The 27,167-nt window shown below is 48.5% G+C and overlaps 3 protein-coding genes across 3 annotated transcripts in view; 2 read left to right on the top strand and 1 right to left on the bottom strand.

Moving 5' to 3' along the window:
• Positions 1 to 571: 571 nt before the first annotated feature.
• On the top strand, positions 572 to 14,768 carry LOC102258111 (long-wave-sensitive opsin 1). The gene is made up of 6 exons (XM_005886120.2): positions 572 to 757; positions 4,600 to 4,896; positions 8,284 to 8,452; positions 9,270 to 9,435; positions 10,802 to 11,041; positions 14,654 to 14,768. The coding sequence occupies exons 1-6, from the start codon at positions 646 to 648 to the stop codon at positions 14,762 to 14,764; spliced, it is 1,095 nt and encodes a 364-aa protein (XP_005886182.1). The 5' UTR covers positions 572 to 645; the 3' UTR covers positions 14,765 to 14,768.
• A 431-nt stretch (positions 14,769 to 15,199) lies between these two features.
• Positions 15,200 to 22,266, bottom strand: TEX28 (testis expressed 28). Its single transcript, XM_005886163.2, has 3 exons — positions 21,551 to 22,266; positions 17,120 to 17,255; positions 15,200 to 15,571 (listed from the first exon to the last, which is right to left on the bottom strand). The coding sequence occupies exons 1-3, from the start codon at positions 22,264 to 22,266 to the stop codon at positions 15,215 to 15,217; spliced, it is 1,209 nt and encodes a 402-aa protein (XP_005886225.1). The 3' UTR covers positions 15,200 to 15,214.
• Positions 22,267 to 26,831: 4,565 nt separating this feature from the next.
• The window catches only part of TKTL1 (transketolase-like 1), a 21,725-nt gene continuing 21,389 nt past the window's right edge, over positions 26,832 to 27,167 (top strand). Inside the window, exon 1 of the mRNA XM_005886162.2 lies at positions 26,832 to 26,965. Coding sequence (XP_005886224.1) covers positions 26,832 to 26,965 — 134 coding nt within the window. The remainder of the gene's footprint in view (positions 26,966 to 27,167) is intronic.

The following is a 27,167-nucleotide window of genomic DNA, read 5'->3' as shown; positions in this document are numbered from 1 at the left end:
TTGCCTGCCTCGTTAGGCCTTTATTGGAATGTTTATCTTTAGATACAATCAGTAGGGTGAGTAATCTTGGGAGGACACATGTGTTTATTGTCCTCTAGGTAAGGGCATCCAGGGGTTAAGCATAAGGATTCCAGTAAACACCTGGGGGTCTGCACATGCACAGACTTGTTTGGAAAGGTCAAGGAATAATTAGGGGGGGCCGCCTTCGACACTCTGCTAAGTCTCCCCTAAGTCGGAATTCTGATACAGAGGTCAGGCAGCCTTCCACACACTTCCCTTTTCTCAGAATGTCCTCCTTACAAACTTTCCAACCAAGTCTCTTGTGCTCCCCAACAGTTGGACAGTAGGACGGAACAGAGGGTCCTTGGCAGCTCCGGCAGCTGCGTCAGAAAGCCAGGAGCTCTGAGTTTGGTTCCAGGCCAATCCTTCTGAGCTGCCCTCATGGGCTCGCCTAAGGAGCCAGGAAGCAAGGGCTGGGGGAGGAGGAGGTCTAAGTCCAGGCCCCAATTAAGAGATCAGATGGTGAAGAGTTTGGGGGCTTTTAAGGTGAGGAGGCCCAGCTGATCCTGCAGGCTTGTATAAAGCACTGTAACCCCCAGACAGCTCGAGGGCTGGCGGGCACCAGGGACAGGGCTTTCCGGAGCCATGGCCCACCGAAGGGGCCCCCAAAGGCTTGCAGGTGGGCAGCTGCAGGCCGGCTTTGAGGACAGCACCCTTGCGAGCATCTTCACCTACACCAACAGCAACGCCACCAGAGGTGAGAGGGCAGGTGCCGTGGAGGCTGGGTTCCAATGGCTGAAGCAGCCCCTCTGGGAAACCAGGCCCAAGTGGCCACACGGGGGGCCATAGGCTGCCCGCCCCACCCAAGAGTGTCTTCGGCACAGTGTCACCAGCCAAAAGGGCTTTCTCTCTTAGCTTATTTTTTTAGCTTCTTTTATACATATATGTTTTTATTGATTTCAGAGAGGAAAGGAGAAAGGAGAGGGAGAGAGGAGGGAGAGGGAAAAAAACATTGATGTGTGAGAAAAACATGGATAGGTTGCTTCTCAGATGCACCCCAAACTGGGGACCAAACCTGCAACCCAGCTAGCTATGTGCCCTGACTGGGAATCGAACCCAGGACCTTTTGGTATATGGGACAATGTTCCAACCATCTGAGCCACACCGGCCAGGGCCCCCAATCACTATTCTTATTTCACTATAAATTAGTCTTGCTTATTCTAAAATTTCTTTTTTAAAATATATTTTATTGATTTTTTACAGAGAGGAAGGGAGAGGGATAGAGAGTTAGAAACATCGCCTTTATGAATAGAAAAAGACACCAGAATATCAAATATGAGCCCTGGCCAGTTTTGCTGAGTCGTTAGAGTGTCTGCCCATGAATGGAAGGGTCTCAGGTTTGACTCCTGGTCAAAGGCATGTACCTCAGTTGCAGGCTCTATCCCTGACCCACAGGTCCTAGAATGTGTGGGAGGCAACCAATCGATGTGTCTCTCTCGCATCGATGTTTCTCTCTCTCACCCCCCACCTTCCACTTTCCCTAAAAATCAATAGAAAAAATATCCTTGGATAAGGATTTTTAAAAATGAATATCAAGTATGCATTTTTCTTTCTTAAGCATTTTTATTGATTTCAGAGAAGAAGGGAGAGGGAGATAGAAACATAGAAACATCAATGATGAGAGAGAATCCTTGATTGGCTGCCTCCTGCACGCCCCTCATTGGGGATTGAGCCTGCAACCTGGGCATGTGCCCTAAGTGGGAATTGAACCGTGACCACCTGGTTCATAGGTCGACATTCAACCACTGAGCCATGCTGGCATGGCTCAAACATGCATTTGCAAACCTCGTAGGCTTCCCAGACCCTTTGAGAGTCCCTTTCCCATGAAAGTTCATTACTCTTTCCTCATGGCCCTGTACTGCTAGTGAGCACTCGTTACATTCAAGTCTGAGAAAGGACCCGGTCTGACTCATCTTTGCATGTTCTGAAGCCAAAAGGAGGCAAACTCCAGGCAGGAGGCTTGAGGGCGGAGATGAGTGAGTTCTAGAACCTTTGGATCAGAAGAGACTGTATTAGTCACCTTGTCCAACTCCGTGTCCATGTCCGGGGCCTGCAGCCTTACCCGGCACATTCTGGGGGAAGAAGTTTGCTCCACTCCCAGGGCTGCCCTTCCGCTTAGAGTTGGCCCATGACGAGAGAGAAAGGCCCCAAAGAAACTGAAAACTCTGATGAGGCAGCTGAGTCCTGCCCTGGGAGTGACCCCGTCAAAAAGCTTTGTCTGTAAACCCTTCAAAGAGATGAGAACCCTAGTGATCCCCAGCCCTAGACCTGTCCCAGGTCCCTCCTCCAAACCAAAGGTTTCTTGACTGCCAGGGGAGTGATCAGCAACGGGGTACCTGGGCCAAACTGGTTGAGAACCGTGAAGTTCACATCAATCTGATTGAGCCCCAGAATCGCCTTGATGGAGATGGAACAACGCTCTCCGTGGGGGCCTCTGGGGCTTCATCAATGACCGATTCCTTTCCGTACATTTTACCCCCCAAAATTCAAGTGTCTGCCAAAGGAGGGAGAAAAGTATAGTAAACCCCTGGGTCTCAATCATTTGTCTTATTTCATCTGTAACCCTCTCCTCTAATCCCTCCTTCTGATTTCTGGAAGCAGATCCAAGACATCACACCATTTCCTCTATAAATCTTCAGTACGCACCTGTAAGAGAAAAGGACTCTAGGAAACATAACCATAGCCTGACCGGCGTGGCTCAGTGGTGTGGCTCAGTGGTTGAGCATTGAACCACGAACCAAGAGATTGCAGTTCGATTCCTGGTCAGGACACATGCTTTGTTTGCTTGAATCAGGGTTCAAATAAGGCCCACGCGTCCCTATTATAGATATGTCTTTATAGCCTTTTTAAATTTCGAGGTTCCCCCTCGACCTCTTTGCAATTTACTTGTCAAAGTAAATGAGTCCCTGGACTCACCCACTTCAGACTCTGCTGATGTCTTCCTGTGTGTGGCTTCCCATGCCCCGCCCACCCCATTTGTCAGGATGTTTCTGTAAACTGGCTGCTCTGAAGGTCTGCTGAGAGGTCAGCTGGATTTGTCGCGTGTTTTGACAAGACTGCTCCATTGGGGGGGGGATCCTTTTTTCCAGGATGTTGGCAGCTGCTGAGCCCAATGCCCAGACCCATTAAACCACTGGGGATTGCAAAAATTGCATTCGGACTGTCTTCGTCTGTTAGCTGGGTTACATCGATAAAGAGAAACATGCCCTCATCTACTATTGTGTTCCCTTTGGGGGGGAGAATGTATATGGGAAAGACAGGAGAAATGCTTGATTCTTCCTTTTTATCTCTCCTATTTCAAAATAATGACTTGGTTCCCCAGTGAAGCCAATTGAGGTTGACCTCATAGGTCGATGCTCAAGCACTGAGCCATGCTGGCCGGGCTCCCATCCGGTATTTTTTAGAATACCTTCTCGTGCTCATTTCTTCACAAAATGAGTCCCAGAGTTTTCAGGAGGGAGGAGCAGGGTGGCACTGCTGGAGGCCACTCCTTCCTGGCCTCCCACATTCAGAGTGCCCCAGTCCCTCCGGCACCGTGCATGGCCCTTGTTCCTGCCCTGTCCCTCTTATCCCTGTCCTCCCAATCTGGTCTCCCTGGGTTGTCTGGGAAGGACACTACTCAGTCTGTTTCATTTTGAAACTGCCTCCGCCCCTTGCATTTGCTTGCAAGCTGGAGTATTTCAAACACCTCACAGTTCCAGTTGCTATTCTCACACTGAACCTCTGTACTTTCCGGGGAACTCCAATATATACTAGAACATCTTAGAGTCTCATCGTGGTAGTCCCAAGGGGCCGAGTTGACTCTCAGCTGGGGAAATCTGGAGAGGCTTCCAGAAGCCAAGGGCATCTGAACTGGGCTTCACGGCGTGGAAGGGAAGAGGACCTGGTGCAGGGGAGAGTGTGAGTGAAGATCCAACAACAGCCCGGCCGGCGTAGCTCAGTGGTTGAGCGTGGACCTATGAACCAGGAGGTCAAGGTTCGATTCCTGGTCAGGACACACGCCTGGGTTGCAGACTTGATCCCCAGTGTAGGGCATGCAGGAGGCAGCTGATCAATGATTCTCTCTCATCATTGATGTTTCTGTCTCTCTCCCTCTCCCTTCCTCTCTGAAATCAATTTAAAAAGATATTTTAAAAAAAGAAGATCCAACAACAAAAAGACATGAAGTGCGCAAGGAAGACAGTATAGGGGGTGTGAGGGTTCAGGGGAGCAGAAGCCTGACAATGGCACTATAGGGGCCTGGCCCAGTGTACTGGGGTGGTGAATCAGAAGAGGGAGAGATACCCAGCAGAGATGATGAGGAGTTTCACTTTGTCAAGTTCAAAGATGCCTATGCGACTGTCCAATGAGCCAGGTCCTCTGGCCTGAGAGACGGGATTGAGGGCAGGTTGTTTGCAGATGGACAAAGGTAGAGAGAAAGGCAGCAGGTAGGAGAACGGGAGCGTTGACGGGAGGCTCTGTCTGGGTGGGGAGAGGACGGATGGGTGTTGCCGTACAGGCAGATGACGCCACTACCTACTCTGTCCCTCCTGCCTCCAGGCCCCTTTGAAGGCCCCAATTACCACATTGCCCCCAGATGGGTGTACCACCTCACCAGTGCCTGGATGGTCTTCGTGGTCATTGCGTCTGTCTTCACTAATGGGCTCGTGCTGGTGGCCACCATGAGGTTCAAGAAGCTGCGCCACCCTCTAAACTGGATCCTGGTGAACTTGGCTGTGGCTGACCTGGCAGAGACCCTCATCGCCAGCACCATCAGCGTCGTGAACCAGATCTATGGCTACTTTGTGCTGGGCCACCCTCTGTGCGTTGTGGAGGGCTACACTGTCTCCCTGTGCGGTAAGCCAGCTGAGGGCCCGGGCTCAGGAGAAGACCCAGCCTGCTGTTCATAAAAGACATACTCACACGGCACACCCCTCGTGTGCCTGCAATGCACATGTTTGAAGGGAGACAGGCATGCAGGAGAAAGCGGCCCTGAGTCATCATTTAGGTGGGGGGCCGGCTGGTGCAATCCAACACACCCCGAGTGCCTACTCACAGATAGGTTCTGCCTGTTCTTTGTTTGGTTTTTGAAAATATATTTTTATTGATTTCAGGAAGGAAGGGAGAGGGAGAGAGAGATAGAAACATTGATGATGAGAGAGAATCATTAATTGGCTGCTTCCTGCACGCCCCACACTGGGGATTGAGCCTGCAACCTGGGCACGTGCCCTGACCAGTAATTGAACTGTGACCTCCTGGTTCATATGTCTATGCTCAACCACATTGAGACACGCCAGCCGGGCCAGGTTCTGCCTTTGGACAGCCACTTTGGGGCCATGCAGCTGGCATGTGAGGAGACAGATATAGAGTCAGACAACCTCAGAACAATGTGGGAGGGGAGGGCTCCGGGCCCCCCGAACTGAATGCCCACCATCAGGGCCGTGTTCCCTTTCAGCTCACCTGTGCTGGCTTTTTCCAGGGAAAGAAGCAATTCCCAGATCCCTTTCCCCATCCCCATCACTAATATCTCTGTGGGCTGTGGCTCTATTCAGGTCAACATTGGCTGAGAAGTACCCATGTGCTGGGCTTTGTGGTGGGCACCAGGCGTATAGGATGTGGCACCCAGGGTCCCAGTCCCAGGTGTTCCCAAGTCCAGGGAAGAGAGGCCCCTATCACAGATAGTGACTACAGAGTGCCATCGGTCCTCTCAGAGGACCGTGTCCTGGAGGAGCTGAAACTTTTTAAAAATTGTATTTATTTATTTTTATTGATTTCAGAGAGGAAGGGAGAAGGAGAGAGAGAGAAACATCCATAATGAGAGATAATCATTGATCGACTGTCTCCTGCATGCCCCCCACTGAGGACCGAGGCCCCGGAATCAAACCATGACCTCTTGGATCATAGGTTGTTGCTCAACTACTGAGCCATACCAGCTGGGCGCCAGCACTTCTGAACCAGTTTTTGTGCCATGGACTCCCCCTGGCCCTCAGGGGAAACATATGCAGCCCTTCTCAGAAGAATGTTTGCAAATGCACATGAAGTCCATAAGATTACAAAGGACTACAATGATACTGAAATACAGTTCTCAAAGTATTAAACAGTAATTAGCAACATAGTCTTCATTTAAAGTATTAAAATTATAATACTAAGTTATATTATCTGTAATAATAAAAGCATAATATGCTAATTAGACCAGACATCCTTCCAGGCGACCTTCCGGATGAAGCCTGGTCTGCGAGGGAAGCCCAGGTCCCAGGTGCCAGAGGGAAGCCAGTGCAGGCAGCTGGGGGAAAGAAAGCCTACTCTTGTTTGAATTTTGTACATTGGGCCTCTAGTAATTAAATAAATAGTATTAAGAGTATTTTCTAGAATATTAGTGACACCATTCTTTTTTTAAAAATATATTTTATTGATTTTTTACAGAGAAGAAGGGAGAGGGACAGAGAGTCAGAAACATCGATGAGAGAGATCGATCAGCTGCCTCCTGCACACCTCCCATCGGGGATGTGCCCGCAACCAAGGTACATGCCCTTGACCGGAATCGAACCCGGGACCCTTGAGTCCACAGGCCAACGCTCTATCCACTGAGCCAAACCGGTTCGGCACCATTCTTTATTAAAGTATCAAATAACTGGACCTGGCCTGACAGTCATTGAAATTTCAAAGTGATGCCCTAGCCTGTTTGGCTCACTGGATAGAGCATCAGCCTGTGCATGGAAGGGTCCTGGCTTTGATTCCCGTCAAGGGCACATACCTCAGTTGCAGGTTCGATCCCCGGCCCTGGTCATGGTGCACGTAGGAGGCAACCAATCGATGTGTCTCTCTCACATCAATGTTTCTCTCTCTCTCTCTGTTTCTCCCCCTCCTTTCCACTCTACCTAAAAATCAATGGAAAGCCCTAGCCAGATTGGCTCAGTGGATAGAGCGTTGGCCTGCGAACTGAAAGGTCCCAGGTTTGATTCCGGTCAAGGGCATATGCCCAGGTTGTGGGCTCGATCCCCAGAGGGGGACTTGCAGGGGGCAGCCGATCAATAGGTATGTCATCATTGATGTTTCTATCTCTCTCTCCCTTTTCCTTCCTCTCTGAAATCAATAAAAATATATATTTTAAAAAATCAATGGAAAAATATCCTCAGGTGAGGATTAAAAAAAAAAAAGAAATTTCTCACAGTGGTAATGAACATAGTGATATTGGGAAATATCTGCCACCCTCTGTAAAGTGACCGAGTCATGGGCACTGCTAATACTTTCACACTTATAACAGAAGGAAATGCCAGTGTCGGTTAGAGGTTAGTAGAAACAAAGATGTCATTTTTCCCATCCCAGTTCATGGACACCTGAATTCTGTGCACAGACCTCCGGGGTCTAAGCAGCACAGAAGACATTGTCTCCACCTGCTAAACGGAGGAAAGAGGTGAGATATCAGGGCAGGGGTTCCATGCATCTGCAGAAACGTGTGCGTACTGGCAGGAGGGGCACAGCTCTTGGCTGGGATCACAGCACGTCAGTGGGTCAGGCTGGTGTGTACATGGCCACCGGCGGTTACCTCAGTGCCATCACAGGAAAGGCTGGTGGCCAAGTACAAGAAAGAGGGAAAACAAGGTGGACCAAGAGGTCAAATCAGAGGGGGCAAGGAAAGACCCAATGGGGGAAAACAGAAGTTAGAAAAAGAAATTAACCAAGCCTGGACAGTGTGGCTCAGTGGTTGAGCATCAACCTATGAACCTAGAGGTCTCGGTTCGATTCCCGGTCAGGGCACATGCCCGGATGGCCGGCTTGGTCCCCAGTGTGGGGTGTGCAGGAGGCAGCCAATCAATGATTCTCTCATCATTGATGTTTCTATCTCTCTCCCTCTCTCCCTTCCTCTTTGAAATCAATAAAAAATATATTTTTTTAAAAAGTAATTGCCCTGATCGGTTTGGCTCAGTGGATTGAGCGTCGGCCTGGGGACTGAAGGGTCCTGGGTTCGATTCCAGTCAAGGGCATGTACCTTGGTTGCGGGCACATCCCCAGTAGGGGGTGTGCAGGAGGCAGCTGGTTGATGTTTCTCTCTCATCTGACTCTCTATCCCTCTCCCTTCCTCTCTGTAAAAAATCAATAAAATATAATTTTTTTTAAAAAAAGACTACTATTAAAAAAAAAGTAATTGACCCAGTGCCACCTGGACCTGACAACACTCTTTGGAGAATGAGGTTTTGCAGGTGCTTGGCGAGTGCCTCTTCATCTGTCTGTTCTCCCCTGCAGGGATCACGGGGCTCTGGTCCCTGGCCATCATTTCCTGGGAGAGGTGGCTGGTGGTCTGCAAGCCTTTTGGCAACGTGAGATTTGATGCCAAGCTGGCCATCGCAGGCATCACCTTCTCCTGGGTCTGGTCTGCTGTATGGACAGCCCCGCCCATCTTTGGTTGGAGCAGGTAAGGATGCCAGGGTGCCAGGAGGGCGCCTTGCTAGGACCAAGAGGGGAGGGTCAGACTCGTGATTCTCTTTGTGACCTCAGGGCAAATAGGTTTCCGTCTCTGGGCCTCCACGGCCCCACAAATAAAGTGAAGATGGACCCGGCTCCCCCTGAGGCCCCTTCTAGCGTGCAGTGTCTATGAGTGTACGAATCTGGCTGCTGGAACACGGTCTCCAACCCTTTCCCGTGGTTTCCAAGCCTGGGCTGCTCATGGGAACACATGGAAAAATGCCTACAACCTCAGGCCATGGGCTGATCTGGCTGACACCAGAAAAATGATTCGGGTGTTCACAGGTTCTTAGAAGGCAAGAGGGTGCTTCACCCTCTCTTTGTGAAAAGGGGATGTGATCAAGGTGATGAAAATGTTCTGAAACCAGATAGCGGCAATGAAAGTACTAAATGCCACCGAACTGCTCACTCAAAAATGGTCAGCCCTAGACAGTTTGGTTCAATGGATAGAGCGTCAGCCTACATACTGAAGGGTCCCGGGTACGATTCCGGTCAAATGCACGTACCCCAATTGCAGGCTTGATCCCCAGGGCCCGTGAAGGAGGCAACCAATCAATGTGTCTCTCTCACATCAATGTTTCTCTCTCTCTCTCCCTTCCTCTTCCCTTCCATTCTAAAAAAAAAAAAAATGGTCCATTCATGTAACGTGATTTTAATTTCATTAAAAAACAAATAACTAACAACCCTACCCGTCAGTGGCATGGCTGGGCTGCGGGTCGCAGGTTGCCCTGCCTGCATTGGGACAGGCTGCCGGCTCTTTTATCCAGGTACTGGCCCCATGGCCTGAAGACTTCATGCGGCCCAGACGTGTTCAGCGGTAGCTCGTACCCGGGGGTGCAGTCATACATGATTGTCCTCATGACCACGTGCTGCATCATCCCACTCAGCGTCATCGTGCTTTGCTACCTCCAAGTGTGGCTGGCCATCCGAGCTGTAAGCCCCCGTGCCCTCCTGGCTGGTAGGATCATGAAGGCCAGGGATGTCTGGGCAGGGACAGAGGGTCACCCGGTCCGCTCCCCTGTCCCCAAACCAGACATGAACCTGGCACTTACAGCCCTGGCTCCCTCGTCCTTGTCCTTATAGAATAGGAAGGGATTACCCCAGTAATGGAGCAGAGCTGCATTCCTCCTGAGCCAGCCAGATCTGCAAATGAAACCTGCAAATCAAGGAGTGTTGTTAAAAGGATGCCACTGGAGGGCCCTTGTCCCCTCCACGGGCCTGTTGGGGCAGGCTAAGAAGTGAATCCACATGTGCCGTCTGCCCTCCAGGCTCCTCTCCCCCCTCCTCCTCCCTGGGAAGCTGATCCTCCCCTCCTCCCCTGTGCAAGCTGGGCTACCACTGGGGCGCCCCTGCAGGAAATCTGAGCAAGACAGCAGAGTGAGGTTGGGTCCTGAGGTGCTGGGAGCTCTGTGCTCCCCTTGTGGTCTCCTGAATACCGTAAGTTGTCCCTTTATCAGTGAGCTAAGCTACCATTAGCTTGATCTGGATGTACCATCTGTTCCTGTTGGGATCCTGCTTGGCACGGGTGGTAGAAGGCCCTTTGGGGTGGCGCCTTTCCTATATGAAGCTGCCTGTGCCCACAATCCGATCAGCATGGGCTTATAAGCTCTCTCTAGAGCGGAGGCTCCATATAAGCTCCCCTCATCTCACTACCTTCAGCCTGGGATACCCCCCCTCTTCCTTCCCCCACCCTGTCGGCGGTCAGGGATCAGAAGCAACTTAGCTGGCTCCCAAGGTGTCCAACCATGGCTTGGGCCACGTTGGGTCTGAGTTGTGGAGCTCAGGCTCCAGAATGTGTTACCTGCCCTCACAGTTTCCCCTCGTGCCCACTCAGCTGTCTGCCATCAGGCCCTGCCCGTAGCAGGCAGAGGCCAGCCCCTGTGTCTTCTCCTGCCCAACCCTTCAGATCTGAGCACAGGAGGGAGCATGCTGGTAAGGGACCAGATGAGGCTAAGAACAGCCCCCTTAGCTCCTGCCCAAACTCCCAATGGGAGCCAAGCTAAGCCAAGAGTTTGGAAGGCCCCAGCTCAGGGCCATCTCAGCCAGTTCAGCTGAGTGCTGCCTCAAAGCTTGCACAGCTCTCGCGAGGCCACCCTCCAGAGAGCTGTAGGCCAGGCGTGCACTCACTCAGATGGGAGCTGGCTGCTGGCTGGCGAGGTGCGGTAGTGGGTGGGCCCATCTCCTTCTCCCCAGGACTCCCCGTCCCTAGCCCGCCAGGAACACGGAGTCCCTTCAGATTCAGAGCCCTGAGGAACTCTCCTGCTCACTGTCCCTTGGCACGACCCTCTGTCTCCCCCAGGTGGCGAAGCAGCAGAAAGAATCCGAGTCCACCCAGAAGGCAGAGAAGGAGGTGACGCGCATGGTGGTGGTGATGATCCTGGCATACTGCCTCTGCTGGGGGCCCTACACTTTCTTTGCATGCTTCGCTGCTGCCCACCCTGGCTACGCCTTCCACCCTCTGGTGGCCGCACTGCCAGCCTACTTTGCCAAAAGTGCCACTATCTACAACCCCATTATCTATGTCTTTATGAACCGGCAGGTAAGTCACACCATCCACACAGCAAACTAGAAATAGACCATGGAGGAGCCCCACAATGGCTCCCACCTGGAATAGTATCTGGTCTCCAGAACAATGACCGGAGAAGGCTCAGCACGTGACCCCAACCCCAGGCAGCCCTCCTTCTGGATCCTTTTATGGTCTGTCTCTGCCTGAAGGTGGGCATTTCCTGCAGGGCCTGTGCACTGCAGAGCTCTTCCCTTCTGTTGGCCTCAGGGCTAGCCTAGAGCTTGAATGCCGGAGGACTGCCTGGACATGGCTACATTTCCCTTAGGTGTGCACTTCCTGCCATTATTGGCATAACTCTTCTCTCAACCTTCATCTTTCCACCTTCAAACTCTAATTCTGACCAGGGCATAAAAAAGGCTCTTCTTGGCTGCACTGACCTGTGGCTTTATAGGTTAGTTTAGGGTGGACACACTGTGGTCCCACCCAAAGTCTCCCTAGATGGCAGCCAGCATGGACTGGCACACTGGGCCTCCACAGCAAACTGCCCATGACTCCTAGACTTCTTGATAGATACAGGTGACTATTGAGGTTCATCATCTTCCAAGTGCAATTTGCCTTATTCTTCCTTGAATCCGTCACATCCACTTCATTAGGGCACATCTATGATGTGACTTGGTGACCAGAGAGGTCTTGGGTCAGAAATACTGCCCCTCAGGGAGCTCCTATTTCACCACACCCAGCCTACTCCTTCCAACTGGCTTTTCTCTGCTCGTCCATTTCACAGTTGCTCCATGGCTGTGCCCGCTCCTGCCTGGCCTTGAGTTCCTTAAGCATGCATTCTTTTGGTAATGTTTAAATATTCAGTAGCCCGGCCAGCATGGGCTACTGAATATTTAAACATTACCAAAGGAATGCATGCTTAAGGAACCAGGAGGTCACAGTTCGATTCCCAGTCACAATCCCCAATGTGGGGCATGCAGGAGGCAGCCGATTGATGATTCTCATCATTGATGTTTCTCTCTATCTCTCCCCCCTTCCTCTCTGAAATCATAAAATGTTTTAAAATAAATAAATAAATATTCAGTAGGACCACAATTGATTCCCTGGGGTTCCATTCCTCGCACCTCAATACCCAGAGTACAGTTCAATCCCAGATCCCTGTTTTCTGTCTTTCCTGCGGGTCTCTTTTTAGGCCTGGCTTTTGTTAGTGGAATTTTAGGCTAGATTGACAAGTACTGTCTTTGCTTGAGTCTTTCCATTTCCCCCGCCTCCTAGACAGATGTCGCACTTCTGGACCTCTCCAGGCTTTCAAACTTTCTTTCACCTTTTCACACTGTTACCCCTTCCTATTGCATTCTGAGAGAACTTTCTGGAATGGAACTCCATGAGGACATCCCTGATGAAACCCTTAGGACACAGTCTGGCACAGAATGGGCGCTCAGTAGGTAGATGTTAAGTGAATGTATTGGATAAATTCTTAGCCTCATCTGGCAGCTCTTTAGCTGAGTTGATTCTGCTGTTCAGCCCATTTCTTATGTTATCAATGTCATCAATTATGTTTTTCATTTTTGAGAGTTCTAATGTTGGAGGGAGCTGGAGGTAATCAAGAATAAACTTGGGCTCTAGCCGGTTTGGCTCAGTGGATAGAGCATTGGCCTATGGACCGAAAGGTCCTGGGTTCGATTCCCGGTCAAGAGCACATGCCTGGGTTGCAGGCTAGATCCCCAGTAGGGGGCGTGCAGGAGGCAGCCGATCAATGATCCTCTCTCATTGATGTTTCTCTCTCTCCCTCTCTGTTCTTCTCTGAGATCAATAAAATTTTATTTTAAAAAAATAGGCTTGGAATATATAGGAAATGCATCTGATCTGTGTTCTCAAAGCATTTTGGTTAGCACAGTGATGATCTGAGATATAATCTGAGAAATACATACGGCCCAGATCTTTTTAAGGATCAAGCAGCAAAGAGCAGGGCCTCCCTGGTGCCGGAAGACTCTCTTGGCTAAAGAGACGAGGTGGTGGCTACACTGTTGTTTACCTAGTCCTCACCTGGCCTCAAAATTGATGGAATAGAACCCAGCCGCATGGCTCAGTGGTTGAGCATCATCAACCTATCAACCTATGAACCAAGAGGTCGCAGTTCAATTCCCAGTCAGGGCACATGCCCGGGTTGGGGGCTTGATCCCCAGTGTGGGGCGTGCAGGAGGAAGCCGATCAATGATTCTCTCTCATCATTGATGTTTCTCTCTCTCCCTCTCCCTTCCTCTCTGAAATCAATAAAAATATATTTTTTAAATTGATGGAATAGAAACAAGATGACAATCACATTCCCTTTCACTAAAATGCCTCTTACCAGACATTCTGGAGACAGGTCATTCTATCTATGCATGGGCCCCTTAGCTGGCATCATTTTTGGTCACTGCATGAGTTCCCTGGGGTGCCATAACGAATTACCACAGATTGGGTGGCTTTAAGTAACAGAAACATATGGTCTCCTAGTTCTGGAGGCCAGAAGTCTAAGATCAAGATGTCAGCAGGGCTAGCTTCTTCTAAGGGCTCTGGGGGGAAATCTGTTCCGAATCCCTCTTCTACCTTCTGGTGAGTACTTGCTATTTTTTGGTTTGTAGACGAGTCACCCTAATCTCTGCCTTCACTTTCACATGGCCGTCTTCCCTCTATGCCTGTATGTCTGTGTCCAAATTCCCTTCTACTTATAAGGACACCAGTCATTGCATTAGGGCCTGCTCTACTCCAGCTTGACCTCATGGTAATGTATATCTTTTTAAAATATATATTTTTATTGATTTTTAGAGAGAGAGGAAGGGAGAGGGAGAGTGAGATAGAAACATCGATGAGAGAGGAAGTCATCAACTGGTTGCCTCCTGCATGGCCCCCACTGGGGATCGAGCCCACAACCCGGGCTTGTGCCCTGACTGGGAATCGAACCAACGACCTCTTGGTTCCTGGGTCGGCACTCAACCACTGAGCCACACCAGCCTGGCTTAATGTATATCTTAATCACATCTGTAAAGACTATTTCCAAATAAGGTCACATTCACAGACCCCAAGCATTAGGACTTAAACATACCTTTTGGGGGGCCACGAAGTGACCCAAATAGTCACCATCAGCTGCTAAATTAGATGACTTAGATGACCGGATAGTCAGAAATAGACCATCCCCACATGCGAGGAACCACCGGAATCTTCCTCCATTCACTCTGTAGGATTGTGAATGGCAGGAGAGAAGGTTTTGAGTCATCCAGGTGACACTTAATGAATACAGTGGGGCCTTGACTTACGAGTTTAATTCATTCCTTGACGGAGCTCGTAACTCAAATTACTTGTATGTCAAACCAACAGTGAACGAGTGAGACACGTGATGCTGGGCTGATGTTGTGGCGTTCACTGTGACGTTCGCTGCACCAACTAGCGGTGGGGTATCTGAAGCTGGCTCGTAACCCGAATTTTAGCTCGCAACTCAAAGCAAAAAATCGGCTGAGAGACGGCTCATATCTCGAAAAACTTGTTAGTTGGGACACTCGTAAGTCAAGGCCCCACTGTACCTTCCTCCGAATGCCCTCAGCATCACCTTTAGCATAGCGCACTGACCCTTCCTGCTCTGCTGAATAACCCTTTCTGTCCTGCCAGTTTCGAAACTGCATCTTGCAGCTTTTTGGGAAGAGAGTGGATGATAGCTCTGAACTCTCCAGCACCTCCAGAACGGAGGCCTCATCTGTCTCTTCGGTGTCCCCTGCATGAGTCTCTCCAGCCCCAACAACAAAGAGATCTGCCTCCTACCAGGAAACGTCACCCCTGTCCCACTCACCAGGGCTTTGGCCACCACCACCACCATCCCTTCTTCTCCATCCCTGTGAAGTAAATGTAGCTTCTCTTTGCCAGAAACAACCAAGTCACAGAGAGGGGCCCCTGAGCCCCCGAGTGTTCAGTCACTGGGTTGCTAGAGGGCATGAGGGGTTTATAGAGGAGCGCAGCACTGCACTTCCGGAGACTTTAATCTTTTCCAAGGTCTGCAGATGGTAAGGAAGGGTTGTGAGAAAGGGAACTGGGAGCTGGGTGGGCACCCACACACCTCTCATGGGGCTGGTGTGGACAAAATCTGAAAGCCAGATCTGAGAAGTGGCCTCCTGGGGAGGGCTGGCTGGCTGCCCTGACACCTGGAAAAGAGAGGAGCTGGCCCACGCAGTCCCGTTAAGGCCCGCCTGGTAGAGGTTTGGCGTCCTTGGAATACAGTCTCCATCTGGAGGCGACCCAGACCTGCCAGTCCGTGGCAGGAATGGCATGCCACTTCTGCCAGGCCAGGGCCCCAACACCGATCAGCACCATCACGCTGCACATGCGCAGGCGCGAATTCAACAGTGTCAAGGGAAAGGTGCACACCGCAGAGATGAAGACCAGGAAGATGGTGGCCAGCGTGAGGAGCAGGTTCAGAAATTGGAACACAAGCTTCTGGGGACAGTTCCTGAGGTTCTCTGTCATATTTGGTTGAGTCACTTGCTGTAGAGTTTCCAGCTTGGCTATACGTCTCTTAAAAGTCTCCATGACGTTCTGCAGGTGATAAAAACAGCGGTCAGAAGGAAGGTGCAGTCATTTACCTGAGTGCCTAAGGGTTGCACAGCAAGTGTTGGTGAGCTGAAGATTTAGGAGGGAAGACGAGAACCTAGAGCAGTGGTCGGCAAACCGCGGCTCGCGAGCCACATGCGGCTCTTTGGCCCCTTGAGTGTGGCTCTTCCACAAAATGCCACGTGTGGGCGCGCACGTACAGTGCGATTGAAACTTCGTGGCCCATGCGCAGAAGTCGGTTTTCGGCCTGGGCGAGTCTATTTTGAAGAAGTGGTTCAGAAGTGGGGGGTGTCGGTGGGTCGGGCGACGGGAGACATGGCGCAGGTGGGCCCCAGGACACGAAGCGCGGGGGAGGCGTGTGATTCATGCACGAGTTGAGTGAGCCGGTCAGTCAGCAGTCTCATGTGCAGTGGTTAGTGCTAGTCACGTCTGCAAGTCGCGCGCGGGTGACAAAAGCACCTACTCGAAGCATAAAGTTACCTGTATTTTTCCAACCAGCTGCAAATCCTACAGGTATTTTTGTCATCAATTTAAGAATTGTAATTATTTTGTGTTGGTGGCTTTATTATTATAAAATGAAACTTATCTGCTTAGAGGGGCTCAAATGCCTAACCTTGCTAAATAACTTCTCTCGCTTACTGTTTCTTTCCTTCCTTAGCACTCATGACAACTGCAATTATTTGATGTGACTATTTACTTATTTAAAATTGATCTTCCTCACTAGAATGTAAGTTCCAGAAGGATGTCCTGTTATCTCCAGCCTTAGACACATAATAGGCATTCCATAAATATATTAATGTATTGAACTCATGTTGTTAATACTAAGTACTCAATCCAAAATTATTAAGTTAATAACAATGTACCTACCTATACAGTTTAAGTTTAAAAAATTTGGCTCTCAAAAGAAATTTCAATCGTACTGTTGATATTTGGCTCTGTCGACTAATGAGTTTGCCGACCACTGGCCTAGAGCACCTACACGCTGAGGGCCCTGTCCTGGGAGGGTCCATGTCTCCCAGTAACAGCGAAGGCCTCATCTGACTTGGCACTCATCCAGCCAGGTCTGAGACAGAAAGAGCTGAGCAAGGTCAGGTATAAGGTCTGAGGGTGTGGAAGAGAGTGAGGCCATCTGTCACAGGAGAAGGAGATCCACCACCCACACTTGCCGCTCCAGGGTCAAAAGCAGGGGTTCCCAGCTGGTGTTCCCTACACCCCCAGCAGCTCCTGGGTACTCATCAGCCCCCTCTGCAGGTGGTTCTGGGCTCAAGTGTGAGAACTGCAGTGCCCAAGTTCCCAGATCAGCTAAGGTGGGGGGAGAGGGGAAGTGCAGCATGAACATAACGATTGGCCACCGCCAGCTCGAAAACAAATGTGGGAGTTGCCAATAAACCCTCAACGGGGGTACAGCTTGAATATCTGTCTCTTTCCTTGGTTTGGAGGTTACCAGAACAGATTGGCTCATCCTTGGCTTCTCTCATCCCTACATCCTTCTCACTGGCCTTCTCTCAAAAAGCTCCCCCGTGAGGAACTCACCCATATTTCCTTGGCTTTCTCATAGGAAAGATAGGCCATTTTCTCTTCAGCATAGGCCAGATTCTGTTTGAGACAGTAAATTTCATCCAGGTGCCGCTGCAGGTGCTCATTCACCAGTTCTGCCGTCAGTGTTTGTCTTGGGAGCAAAAGAGAAAATAATACTCTCTGAGTACCCGCCCCCCACCCCGCCAGAGCTTGTGCTGGCAGCGAGTGGTCCTACATCAAGACTAGACTTGGGTGCTCGCTTCGGCAGCACATATACTAAAATTGGAACGATACAGAGGACATTAGCATAGCCCCTGCGCAAGGATGACACACAAATTCATGAAGCGTTCCATATTAAAAATATAAATAAAAGACTAGACATGGGTTCAGGACCTGCCTTCCTCCTCTGGCCCTCAGCTCCAGTCAAAGCCAGCCTACTCTTCCAGGTCTGCGCCTCAGCCACGCCCACACTGACAGTCATGTATCTCCTATATACCATTCCCCTTTTGTAACAGCTTTACCAAAATAGAGATAGACTAGAAGTTGTAGAAATCAAGATCTAAATTACCCCCGTATGCTATTAAACTCCATATGTATTCCCGGCACCAGTGTTTGGCATGCAGTAGTTATTCCATAAAAATCTGTGGATTATAGAGATGGAGCAGCCACAAAAGACCACATAGTGTGTGCTTCTATTTATATGAAATGTCCAGAATAGACCAATCCAGAAAAAAACGAAAACAGAATAGTGGTTGCCGGGGCTGGAGAAGGGGAAGGTGGGGAGTGACTACTAATGGGGGTGGGGTTTCTCTTTGGGGTGATGACAATGTTATGGTCTGTAATGAGATAGTGGTGATGGTTGCACAACTCTGTGAACATACTAAAGACTACTGAATTGTACACTTTAAATGGATGAATTTTATGTTATGTGAATTATATCTCAATAAAGCGATTATTAAAGCAAATAACAAATATAGGATTGTGGTCATGGTTGCACAATTCAGTAAATTTACTAAACATCATAAAAATGTACAGTTAAAACAGTGCATTTTATGGCATGTAAACTATATCTCAGTGGATCATTAAAAAATATAAACAAGCCAGGCAGGTGTGACTCAGTGGTTGAGCACTGACCTATGAACCAGGAGATCATGGTTCAATTCCCGGTCAGGGCACATGCCTGGGTTGTAAGCTCAATCCCCAGTGTGGGACGTGCAGGAGGCAGCTGATCAATGATTCTCTCTCATTGTTGATGTTTCTATCTCTCTCTCCCTCTCCCTTCCTCTTTGAAATCAATAAAAATATTTTTTAAAAAATATATATAGAAGATTTGAAGCAAAAATGCTAAATGTGAAGATTTGAGAAGGCTCAGGGGTAGGTATACAGTGTCGATCATGTTATTCTCTACATTTCGCCTGGGTTTGGAATGTTTCATAATTTAAAAAATCCTTGAGGTTCCTCATTTGGGCAACAGGAAGGACAGGTGGCTTCTAGAACTTTCTTTTGGGAAGAGCCGAGGAAGGCTTGACCCAAGCCAGGGGCAGTGACACTGGAGAAGAGGAAAGGTACCACAGAACGCTGGAGTCAATGGCAATGAAGGACCAGGCTGATGGCCGCGATTCTGACGTGCAGAAGAACATAACCAATGGTGCTGTCGTAGGGACAGGGAATGTGAAGCAAGGAGGTAATTTGGTCCTATTTTGAGAACTTCACTGACACCTACATGTAGACGTCCCCCAGGGAGCTAATAAGCTGAACACTCATTTGTTGAAAGCCAATTCATCAAGAGCTGATTCATCACAGTGTTTCAAGGAACATTCCATTAGTCTCTGCCCTGCTTCCTGTTGGGAAGAGAGTGGGCTGACAACATGGCTGAGGCTACTGCCCACAGAGAGGGGGAGAGGCAGGGTGTCCACCCTGGAAGTAGATACCCCATGATTATCTTTCCATTACCATGAAAGATCCAGCCACAAGAACATTTAAGATGTTAACTATATTCAAGTATACTTTCATGAATATATTCTCCATGAATATGAATGAAGCCAATGAATAGATTCTTCATTAATGTATTTCTAAGAATGTATTAATATATTCTTGAATGTATTCTTGAATAATTTAGTGAATAAGAAGATGTTTATTCATAAGGATATTCTCTCAGTCTCTCCTTCCCTTGCCCCCAGCCTCCTTACCCTCTGGCAGCAGTGCCCTGGCCTCGACACAGCTGCCTCCTCTCACTGTCCCTCTTTTAGTCAAGGACCCCTCTCCATCCAGCTCCTACGGTCACAGAGGCAAATGGAGCACTCTGAAAAATGCTCTTGTGAAGACAGAATGATGACCAGTCAACCAAAATGCCCCCTAAACCTTCCAAAGCTGATAAGGCTGCCCTCTCCAATACAAATGATTCTAAACAGTATTGTTGCTGTGAAAGATTATACTATTTTTTTAATATATTTTATTGATTTTTTACAGAGAGGAAGGGAGAGGGATAGAGAGCCAGAAACATCAATGAGAGAGAAACACCGATCAGCTGCCTCCTGCACACTCCCCACTGGGGGATGTGCCTGCAATCAAGGTACATGCCCTTGACCGGAATCGAACCTGGGACCCTTGAGTCCACAGGCTGATGCTCTATCAGCTGAGCCAAACCGGTCAGGGCAAGATTATACTATTTTTTAAAATATATATATTTGTGCCGAAACCGGTTTGGCTCAGTGGACGGAGCGTCGGCCTGCGGACTGAAGGGTCCCAGGTTCGATTCCGGTCAAGGGCATGTACCTGGGTTGCGGGCACATCCCCAGTGGGAGATGTGCAGGAGGCAGCTGATCGATGTTTCTCTCTCATCGATGTTTCTAACTCTCTATCTCTCTCCCTTCCTCTCTGTAAAAAATCAATAAAATATTATATATTTGTATTGATTTCAGAGAGGAAGGTAGAGGGAGAGAGAGATAGAAACATCAATGATGAGAGAGAATCACAGATCAGCTGCCTCCTGCACTTCCCCTACGGGGGATGGAGCCCACAACCCGGACATATGCCCTTAACCAGAATGGAACCCGGGACCCTTCAGTCCGCAGGCTGATACTCTATCCACTGAGCCAAACCAGCTAGGACCAAAATATTATTAGTATACTTCTGACTATACCTAAGGATTGGCTTTTGGGCAAATTGAGTTAGAACCCAGTGGCCTGCAGCCTGGACGAGAAATCTAAGATGGAGAAACAGATGGGGGGCGGGGCTCAAGCAGTAGGGGTAGGGCTGGGGAATGGGGCAGAGTCGGAGGAGCTCCTCCTGAGCATATGTGGACCCTAATTGCAATCACGCACATCCTATAAGAGAGAGACAGAGGGCGCTTGTACACACAGTGAAGGAGGCTGTGTGAAGACAGAACAGAGAGAGATGTGAAGGATGCTAGCCTCGAAGACTGAAGTGATGTGGCCACAAGCAAAGGAGCCCGGCAGCCACCCAAAGGTGGAAGAGGCCAGGAATGGATTCTCACCTACAGCCTCCAGAGGGAGCGTGGCCTTGCTGACACCCTGACTTCAGCCAAGTAAAGCTGATTCCAGACTCCTGACCTCCATAACTGGGACAGAATACAGTTCTATTGTTTGAGGCCACCGAGTTTGGGGTAATGGGTTATGACAGTTGTAGGAAACTCCTCCAGGGTGAGGACACTGCTCAACATCCTCCAATGCACAGCACAGCACCCACAGCACAGAATCAGCTGGTCCAAAATGTCAATAGTATTGCCTGGCCAGTGTTGCTCAGTGGTTAAGCATTGACCTGTGAACCAGGAGGTCACGGTTTGATTTCCGGTCAGGGCATATGCCCAGGTTGCAGGTTCGATCCCCAGTGTGAGGTATGCAGGAGGCAACCGGTCGATGATACTCTCTCATCATTTATGTTTCTAGCTCTCCCTCTCTCTGAAATCAGTAAAAATATATTTTAAAAAGAAAAAGAAAAGAAAATCAACCCACTGCACAGTGGGGAGATGGCATTCCCTAGAAGGCAGTCATTTTTCAGAATAAATGTCCTGGACGTGACATTGTGCCCCAGCTCAGCCATGAGCACAAGTGAGGGGATCAGGGCTGTTGAGGCGACTCCAGTCCTGCCTACACACCATGCCAGCAGACAGGATGGCAAAGCGCCTCCCTAACTGATGGGCGTCTGCTGGGCTCACCGCCACTTCGGCTATCTCCTGCCATTCCAGCTAGAGCCGCAGCTGCGGGACCACCCAGTGGGGCCTATAGCTGGAGCCTCATTGGTCAGCAGAGGGCCAAGCTGGTGTGCAACTGTGGACAGGGAATGACCCCTCTTCACCGCGGGGGCCCAGGCACCAAGGGAACCACTGAGCTGCTCCACCCCCCTCCTCGGCTCCCTTTCAGCCTCCTGCAGACAGTCCTGGGGGCTGTCCCCAGAGCCAAGGTGGCCGAAGGGGCTCCACCTCACCTGCATTTCTCCTCCTGAAGGCACTCCAGCGACAGCTGCAGGTCTGTGAGATACATCTCCTTTAGGCCCTGAAAGGACACCTGGAGGCCCAGGTGGACTTTCTGGGCTTCTTTGAGCTCTTCCTTCACCTTCTGCAATAGCAAGTTTGCCTGCGACTCTGATGACGTCGCCTGCTGTGAGGCCCACAATTGACGCTCCAGTGGGAAGGGCCTGTCAGACGGGTTGGTGGCTAAACCGTCTTTCCCACCTGGCTTGGGAGCCTCTAAAAACGGGGCCTTCTCCCAGGGCTGCCGGCCATTGTCCGAGCTGCTCTCCTCCTTTGCCACTGAGCCCTTGGGCTGGCAGCCCTTCTCCAGCTCCTGCAGCTGCTGGCGACACTGATGGAGCCTTCGCTCTATCTGGGCGATGGTGGCAGAGGCCCGCTGGTTCACCTTCTCGAAGGCCTGGCGGATGTGCAGGGCCTGGCGCTGGTCGGCTTTGGACACCAGCTTGAGGTAGCTCACAGTGTTCTGGTCCCGGCTGGCCTTCTCCACTCTCAGCTGCTCTAAGAGGTAGAGGGTGCGGTGCTTGATGCTCTTCTGCAAGTTCCGGGCCATCTCGCCATGCAGCAGGCTGGAGTGGTCGCTGAAGCCCTCCTTGCTGGGTGACAGTGATCTGCACGAGCGAATGTCGGAGGGAAGGGTTGCACTTGGGCTCTTGATGTATTCCTCCTGCATGGCGAAACAAATAAAAAAAATCAGGTACTCCGTAAGCTGCCAAATAGTAGGAGAATTGAACACACGATTGCCTCACTCTATAAAAATACTTACACGTATGCAGAGATACTTATGTGTGTTAAGATTTATGCATTTGAAATGGGCCCAGCACAGACCGGAGAAGTTAATTTCATCTTCCAGACCTCTCTTCCCTCCTTTACAGCACCCGACTTCTTGCTTTATGGGTGTACCTCACAACGACCCCAGATGGCTAGAGTACCCCCTCCACACACACCCCTTCTGTTCTTGGGCTTCCTCTCTTCCAAGAATTATCAACTGTGCATCTCATTTTATTAAAAACTGTTCTTGTAAAGTAGGGAATAAACTCATTCCCATTAAGCCATACTTCTTGCTGTATTGCTACTGTGGACTGAAGGGTCTCGGGTTCGAGTCCAGTCAAGTGCACGTACCTTGGTTGCAGGCTCAGTCCCCAGCCCTAGTCAGGGCAAGTGCGAGAGGCAACCAATCGATGTTTCTTTCTCTGTCTCTCCCCCTCCCTTCCATTCTCTCTCTCTAAAAAAAAAAAAAATCAATGGAAAAAAATATCCTCAGGTGAGGATTAACAACAAAAAGGATAGTCAGAGAGCTTTGCAACTTAGCAGGTTTGTTCCTTTATCCAGTCTTTCATTCAACACATACTTCCTAATTGTCTACTGTGTGTTACAGAAGCCAGATACATTCCTTGTTCTCATAGAGCAAGCATGTCAAACTCGCGGCCCACGGGCCACATGCAGCCCACAACGAATATTTTTGTGGCCCAGCCAATATAATGGTATGTAAGAAAAATTTTAATAAAAATTTCATAACTTAATTTTTACAATATCCTTTTACATAATTATTAACAATGAACTACAACGTTCACTAATGACTGATTACTATAATCGTGTTGCATCATTTCCCTTATGTGCCTTACCCACAGGTGCACCATTTCTCTCCACTAATACTAGCAGCGAATATTTTAGCAGCCGATGGCCACATCATTAGTCTTGGACTGACTTGTTTGGTGTGCACAACAGGAAATATTTCGCTTTCGGAGAACAAGAAAAATAGGTTTATTTGTGTGACGCTTTTATTAATTTGGGCAGTTATTCAGTGTCTGGTAAGTTATGTTCAAGAAAAAATATTAATTTTTATTAAAATGTTCTATTACTTTATGTGAACGATGACATTTATTTCAGCCCTTTGTATTCAGCCTGTCTCTATCGACATAAACCTACGTTTCTATGAAAATTGAAGCTTTTGGGGGTTTTTTGTGGTCCACCTAAACTTAAACCTTGCCTATTTGGCCCATGTTAGCTTTTGAGTTTGACATGCTTGTCATAGAGCTCATAGTCCAGGATGGAAAATTATATTGTGACACAAATGAATGAGTCTCTCACATGGCGAGGAATGAGAGAAAGGGTCTACCACTCTGGGGCCTCTCAAAAGTTTGCTTGGGAGAGGCATGGGGGACATCTGTAATACTGTCAACAGTCAAAATATATATACTTTTAAAAATTCGCTGAGCCCGGCTTTAAACTATATTTGTATATACCATTGGTAAAAGGAAATAGGAAATAGGGAAAATTAAAGTTTGCTAATGACTTGTTCTGTTGGGGAATTTTATAGATATCACATCAAACTCAAAATTGAGAGAAAAATGTTGGCGAAAAAAATTAAAGGTGCCCTGGCCTGTGTGCTCAGTGGTAGAGCATCAGCCCATGCAGAGAAGGGTCTGTCTCAATTCCTGGTCAAGGTCACGTACCTTACAAGTTTGTTCCTAGGCCCCTAGTCAGGACACATGCTGGATGTCTCTCTCTCCTTCCTCCCTTCCACTCTTTCTTTAAAAAAAAAATAATTTAAAGGTAACCAAAAGAAAAGAACAAAAACAAAAAACAAAAAAAATTTAAAGGTAACCACTCAGGAAAAGCCAGGTATGTAACATCCAAATAACCAAAGGGAGACATAAAATGGAACCTGAGTACTCAAAAAAAAATGAAGGAAAGGAGGAAGAAAAAGAAAGATCTTTTGTTAAACTGAAAATATAAAATAGGATGTCAGTAAGATGTGATTATCAATGACTATATACCAGTGATGACGAACCTGTGGCACGCGTCAGAGGTGACACGCAAACTCATTTTTTTGGTTGATTTTTCTTTGTTAAATGGCATTTAAATATATAAAATAAATATCAAAAATATAAATCTTTGTTTTACTATCGTTGCAAATATCAAAAAATTTCTATATGTGACACAGCACCAGAGTTAAGTTAGGGTTTTTCAAAATGCTGACACGCCAAGCGCAAAAGGTTCGCCATCACTGCTATATACCACGTACTTGAGGAGGAGACTCAAAACCATAAATACGTTAGCCCTCTACATATTGACCTATAAATTCAACAAAATCCCAATTAAAAACGCAATGGGCCCAGCCAGCGTGGCTCAGTGGTTGAGTATCAACCTATGAACCAGGAGGTTCCGGTTTGATTCCTGGTCAGGGCGTATGCCCAGGTTGCAGACTCGATCCCCAGTGTGGGGCGTGCAGGAGGCAGCTGATCAATGATTCTCTCTCACCGTTGATGTTTCTATCTCTCTCTCCTTCTCCCTTCCTCTCTAAAATCAATAAAAATATATTTTTTTAAAAAATGGGAATTTCTTATGGATCTTAAAAATAGTTGATTTCAAATTTTATTTGGAAGAAAAAGTGCAAAAAAAAGCTAAGAAATTTTTGCAAAAGAATAATAAATATGGTCTTGAGACAATTGGCTTTTTGAAAAAAATTAGAGTGTTTCCTGATAATCATATCTATAATAATAAAAACGTAATATGCTAATTAGACCAGACGTCCTTCCTTCTGGACAAAGCCGCGGCAGTTGGGGGCCAAGGCAGAGGTGGCCACTGCCGGCAGCAGTGGCGGGGCCCAAGGCCCTTGCACAAATTTTGTGCATCAGGCCTCTAGTGTAAAGTTGGGACAGAATAAAGAATTAAGCATAAAAATGAAACTGTAAAAGTGTTAGGAGGACATGGTAGGAATATTTTTATAATCTTTGCATAGAAAAGATCTTTGTAAACGACTCAAATAAAAATGCCATAAGATTTACATATTTTACCGCATAAAAGTGTTTTAAAACATTCTTATGGGGAGAAAAAAAAAAGCATAAAGTTAGATTTTGGTTCAAACACTTGCTTCTTAAAAATAACGTATCTCAACTTTTTTTTTAAAAAGCAACAGATTGAGGGGGAAAAAGATTTGCTATATCTCTAATAGATATAGCAAAGAAGTCTTACAAATTAGGAAGCTAAAGAGAAAGAATCCAATGTAAAAACAATAAGGGATAGCAATAGACAATTCGGAAACGATAGATCACGGACGGTAATAAACGCACGAATGGCTATAATCTACTGCAAGGATCTTGGGCAAACGTAAACCAAAGCATTTGCTAAATATGATTTTCTCATCCATCAGAATGTCACACATTTAAAAGGCTAACAATAGCCAGTGTGGATGATGTGAGGAAATGAGCACTCGTGTTTTTTGTAAGTAGGATCACACATAGGAGCAGGGTTTTTCTCGAGCAGTCAGAGGTATCGATGAAAAATGGCAATGCCCTTTAACCGAACAAGAACGGAATCGGCTTGCGATCTAGCCGCGTTCAGGGACAATGGCGCTTTCCGGAGCTCGGCAGTTTTCAAGATGCTTCCCAGTGATTCAACGTGAGGTATAATGTTGTGGACATGGTGCGGCTGGGAGCCAGGCTGGGTCTTGGTAGCCGGTCTCAAAATCCGAGAGACATGAGGTCTCCGAGACACAGTGTGACCTTCGTACAGATGGGGACCTTCATACAGAAAGTCAACGGGAACCCCCTCAAGTCAGGCTCCCTGGGAAAGCTGCTGGCCAGCGTTAGGCTAATGCCACCTAAACTCTCACATGGGTCGTACCATACCCAAGATTCTGGAAAGAAAGGTCAGCACAGAGACACCTGCTGCCTCGGAACCCTCAGCCTGCCTCCTGTGCTGAGAAGTCGACCTAGGAACCGGACTGCTATTGGGTGCAAGGAGGGTGTACCCCAAAATTGTAAAATTACGGCGTACTCTTTTAATAGTGTGATAAAATGTGCAAAACAAACTTCAGCATTGTAACTGTTTTTAAAGTGTGTGAATCGAAAACTACTTTACTACTTTCGCCATCTTGCCGCCTACCAAACAAAGTATCCAGTTCCAGACCTTCTTCATAACTCAAAAGTAGATCCTGGACCCCTGTACAACCATAAAAGTAGACCCTGAATTCGCGTACAGAGGCAGCCCTCTTTGAATTAATAACACGAGGGAAGCTATAAAGAAATTAACTGATTTTGGAAAATATCATATATGCAAATGAAATTTATATGCAAATGAAAAATGTTCAAAATCCACTTAATTGGGGCGCGCGGAGGGATCCACGCGCGCGCGGAAGGTTCTTCGCAGAGGGAGCCGGTACAGAGGCCTATAAAAGCCTGAAGCGCCCCACTCGACGCCATTTTCTCTTCAGACTCTGTCTGGGCAGCAGCAATGGCTGAGGCTGAGGTGAACGTTCCCGTGCCGGAGGAAGACAAACCTGATGCGGATACTGTGCAGGTGCTTCGGGACCTGGCCAATCGCCTGCGCATCCATTCCATCAGGACCACGTGTGCCTTGAGCACCGGGTAAGGCGCCTTCTTCGAAGCCAAAGTGGCTCCGGCTCGGGGCTGCAGGCCTAACGGTCATGAAGTGAACCATTAGGCCCGGTTTGGGCCTACTGGGGTTTGGCTTCCGTTTCAGGCGCCAACTAAGCGTGGCTGTGGCCTCACTGGTTCACTTAGTGCCCAGCCACGTGCTCCGGCACTAGCCGCTCACCCCGGGAACCCA

This window comes from Myotis brandtii, unplaced genomic scaffold, assembly GCF_000412655.1.
Source record: "Myotis brandtii unplaced genomic scaffold, ASM41265v1 scaffold959, whole genome shotgun sequence".
Lineage (NCBI taxonomy): Eukaryota > Metazoa > Chordata > Mammalia > Chiroptera > Vespertilionidae > Myotis > Myotis brandtii.
The sequence above is the reverse complement of the archived record's forward strand: the minus strand, read 5'-3'. Positions and strand labels throughout refer to the sequence as shown.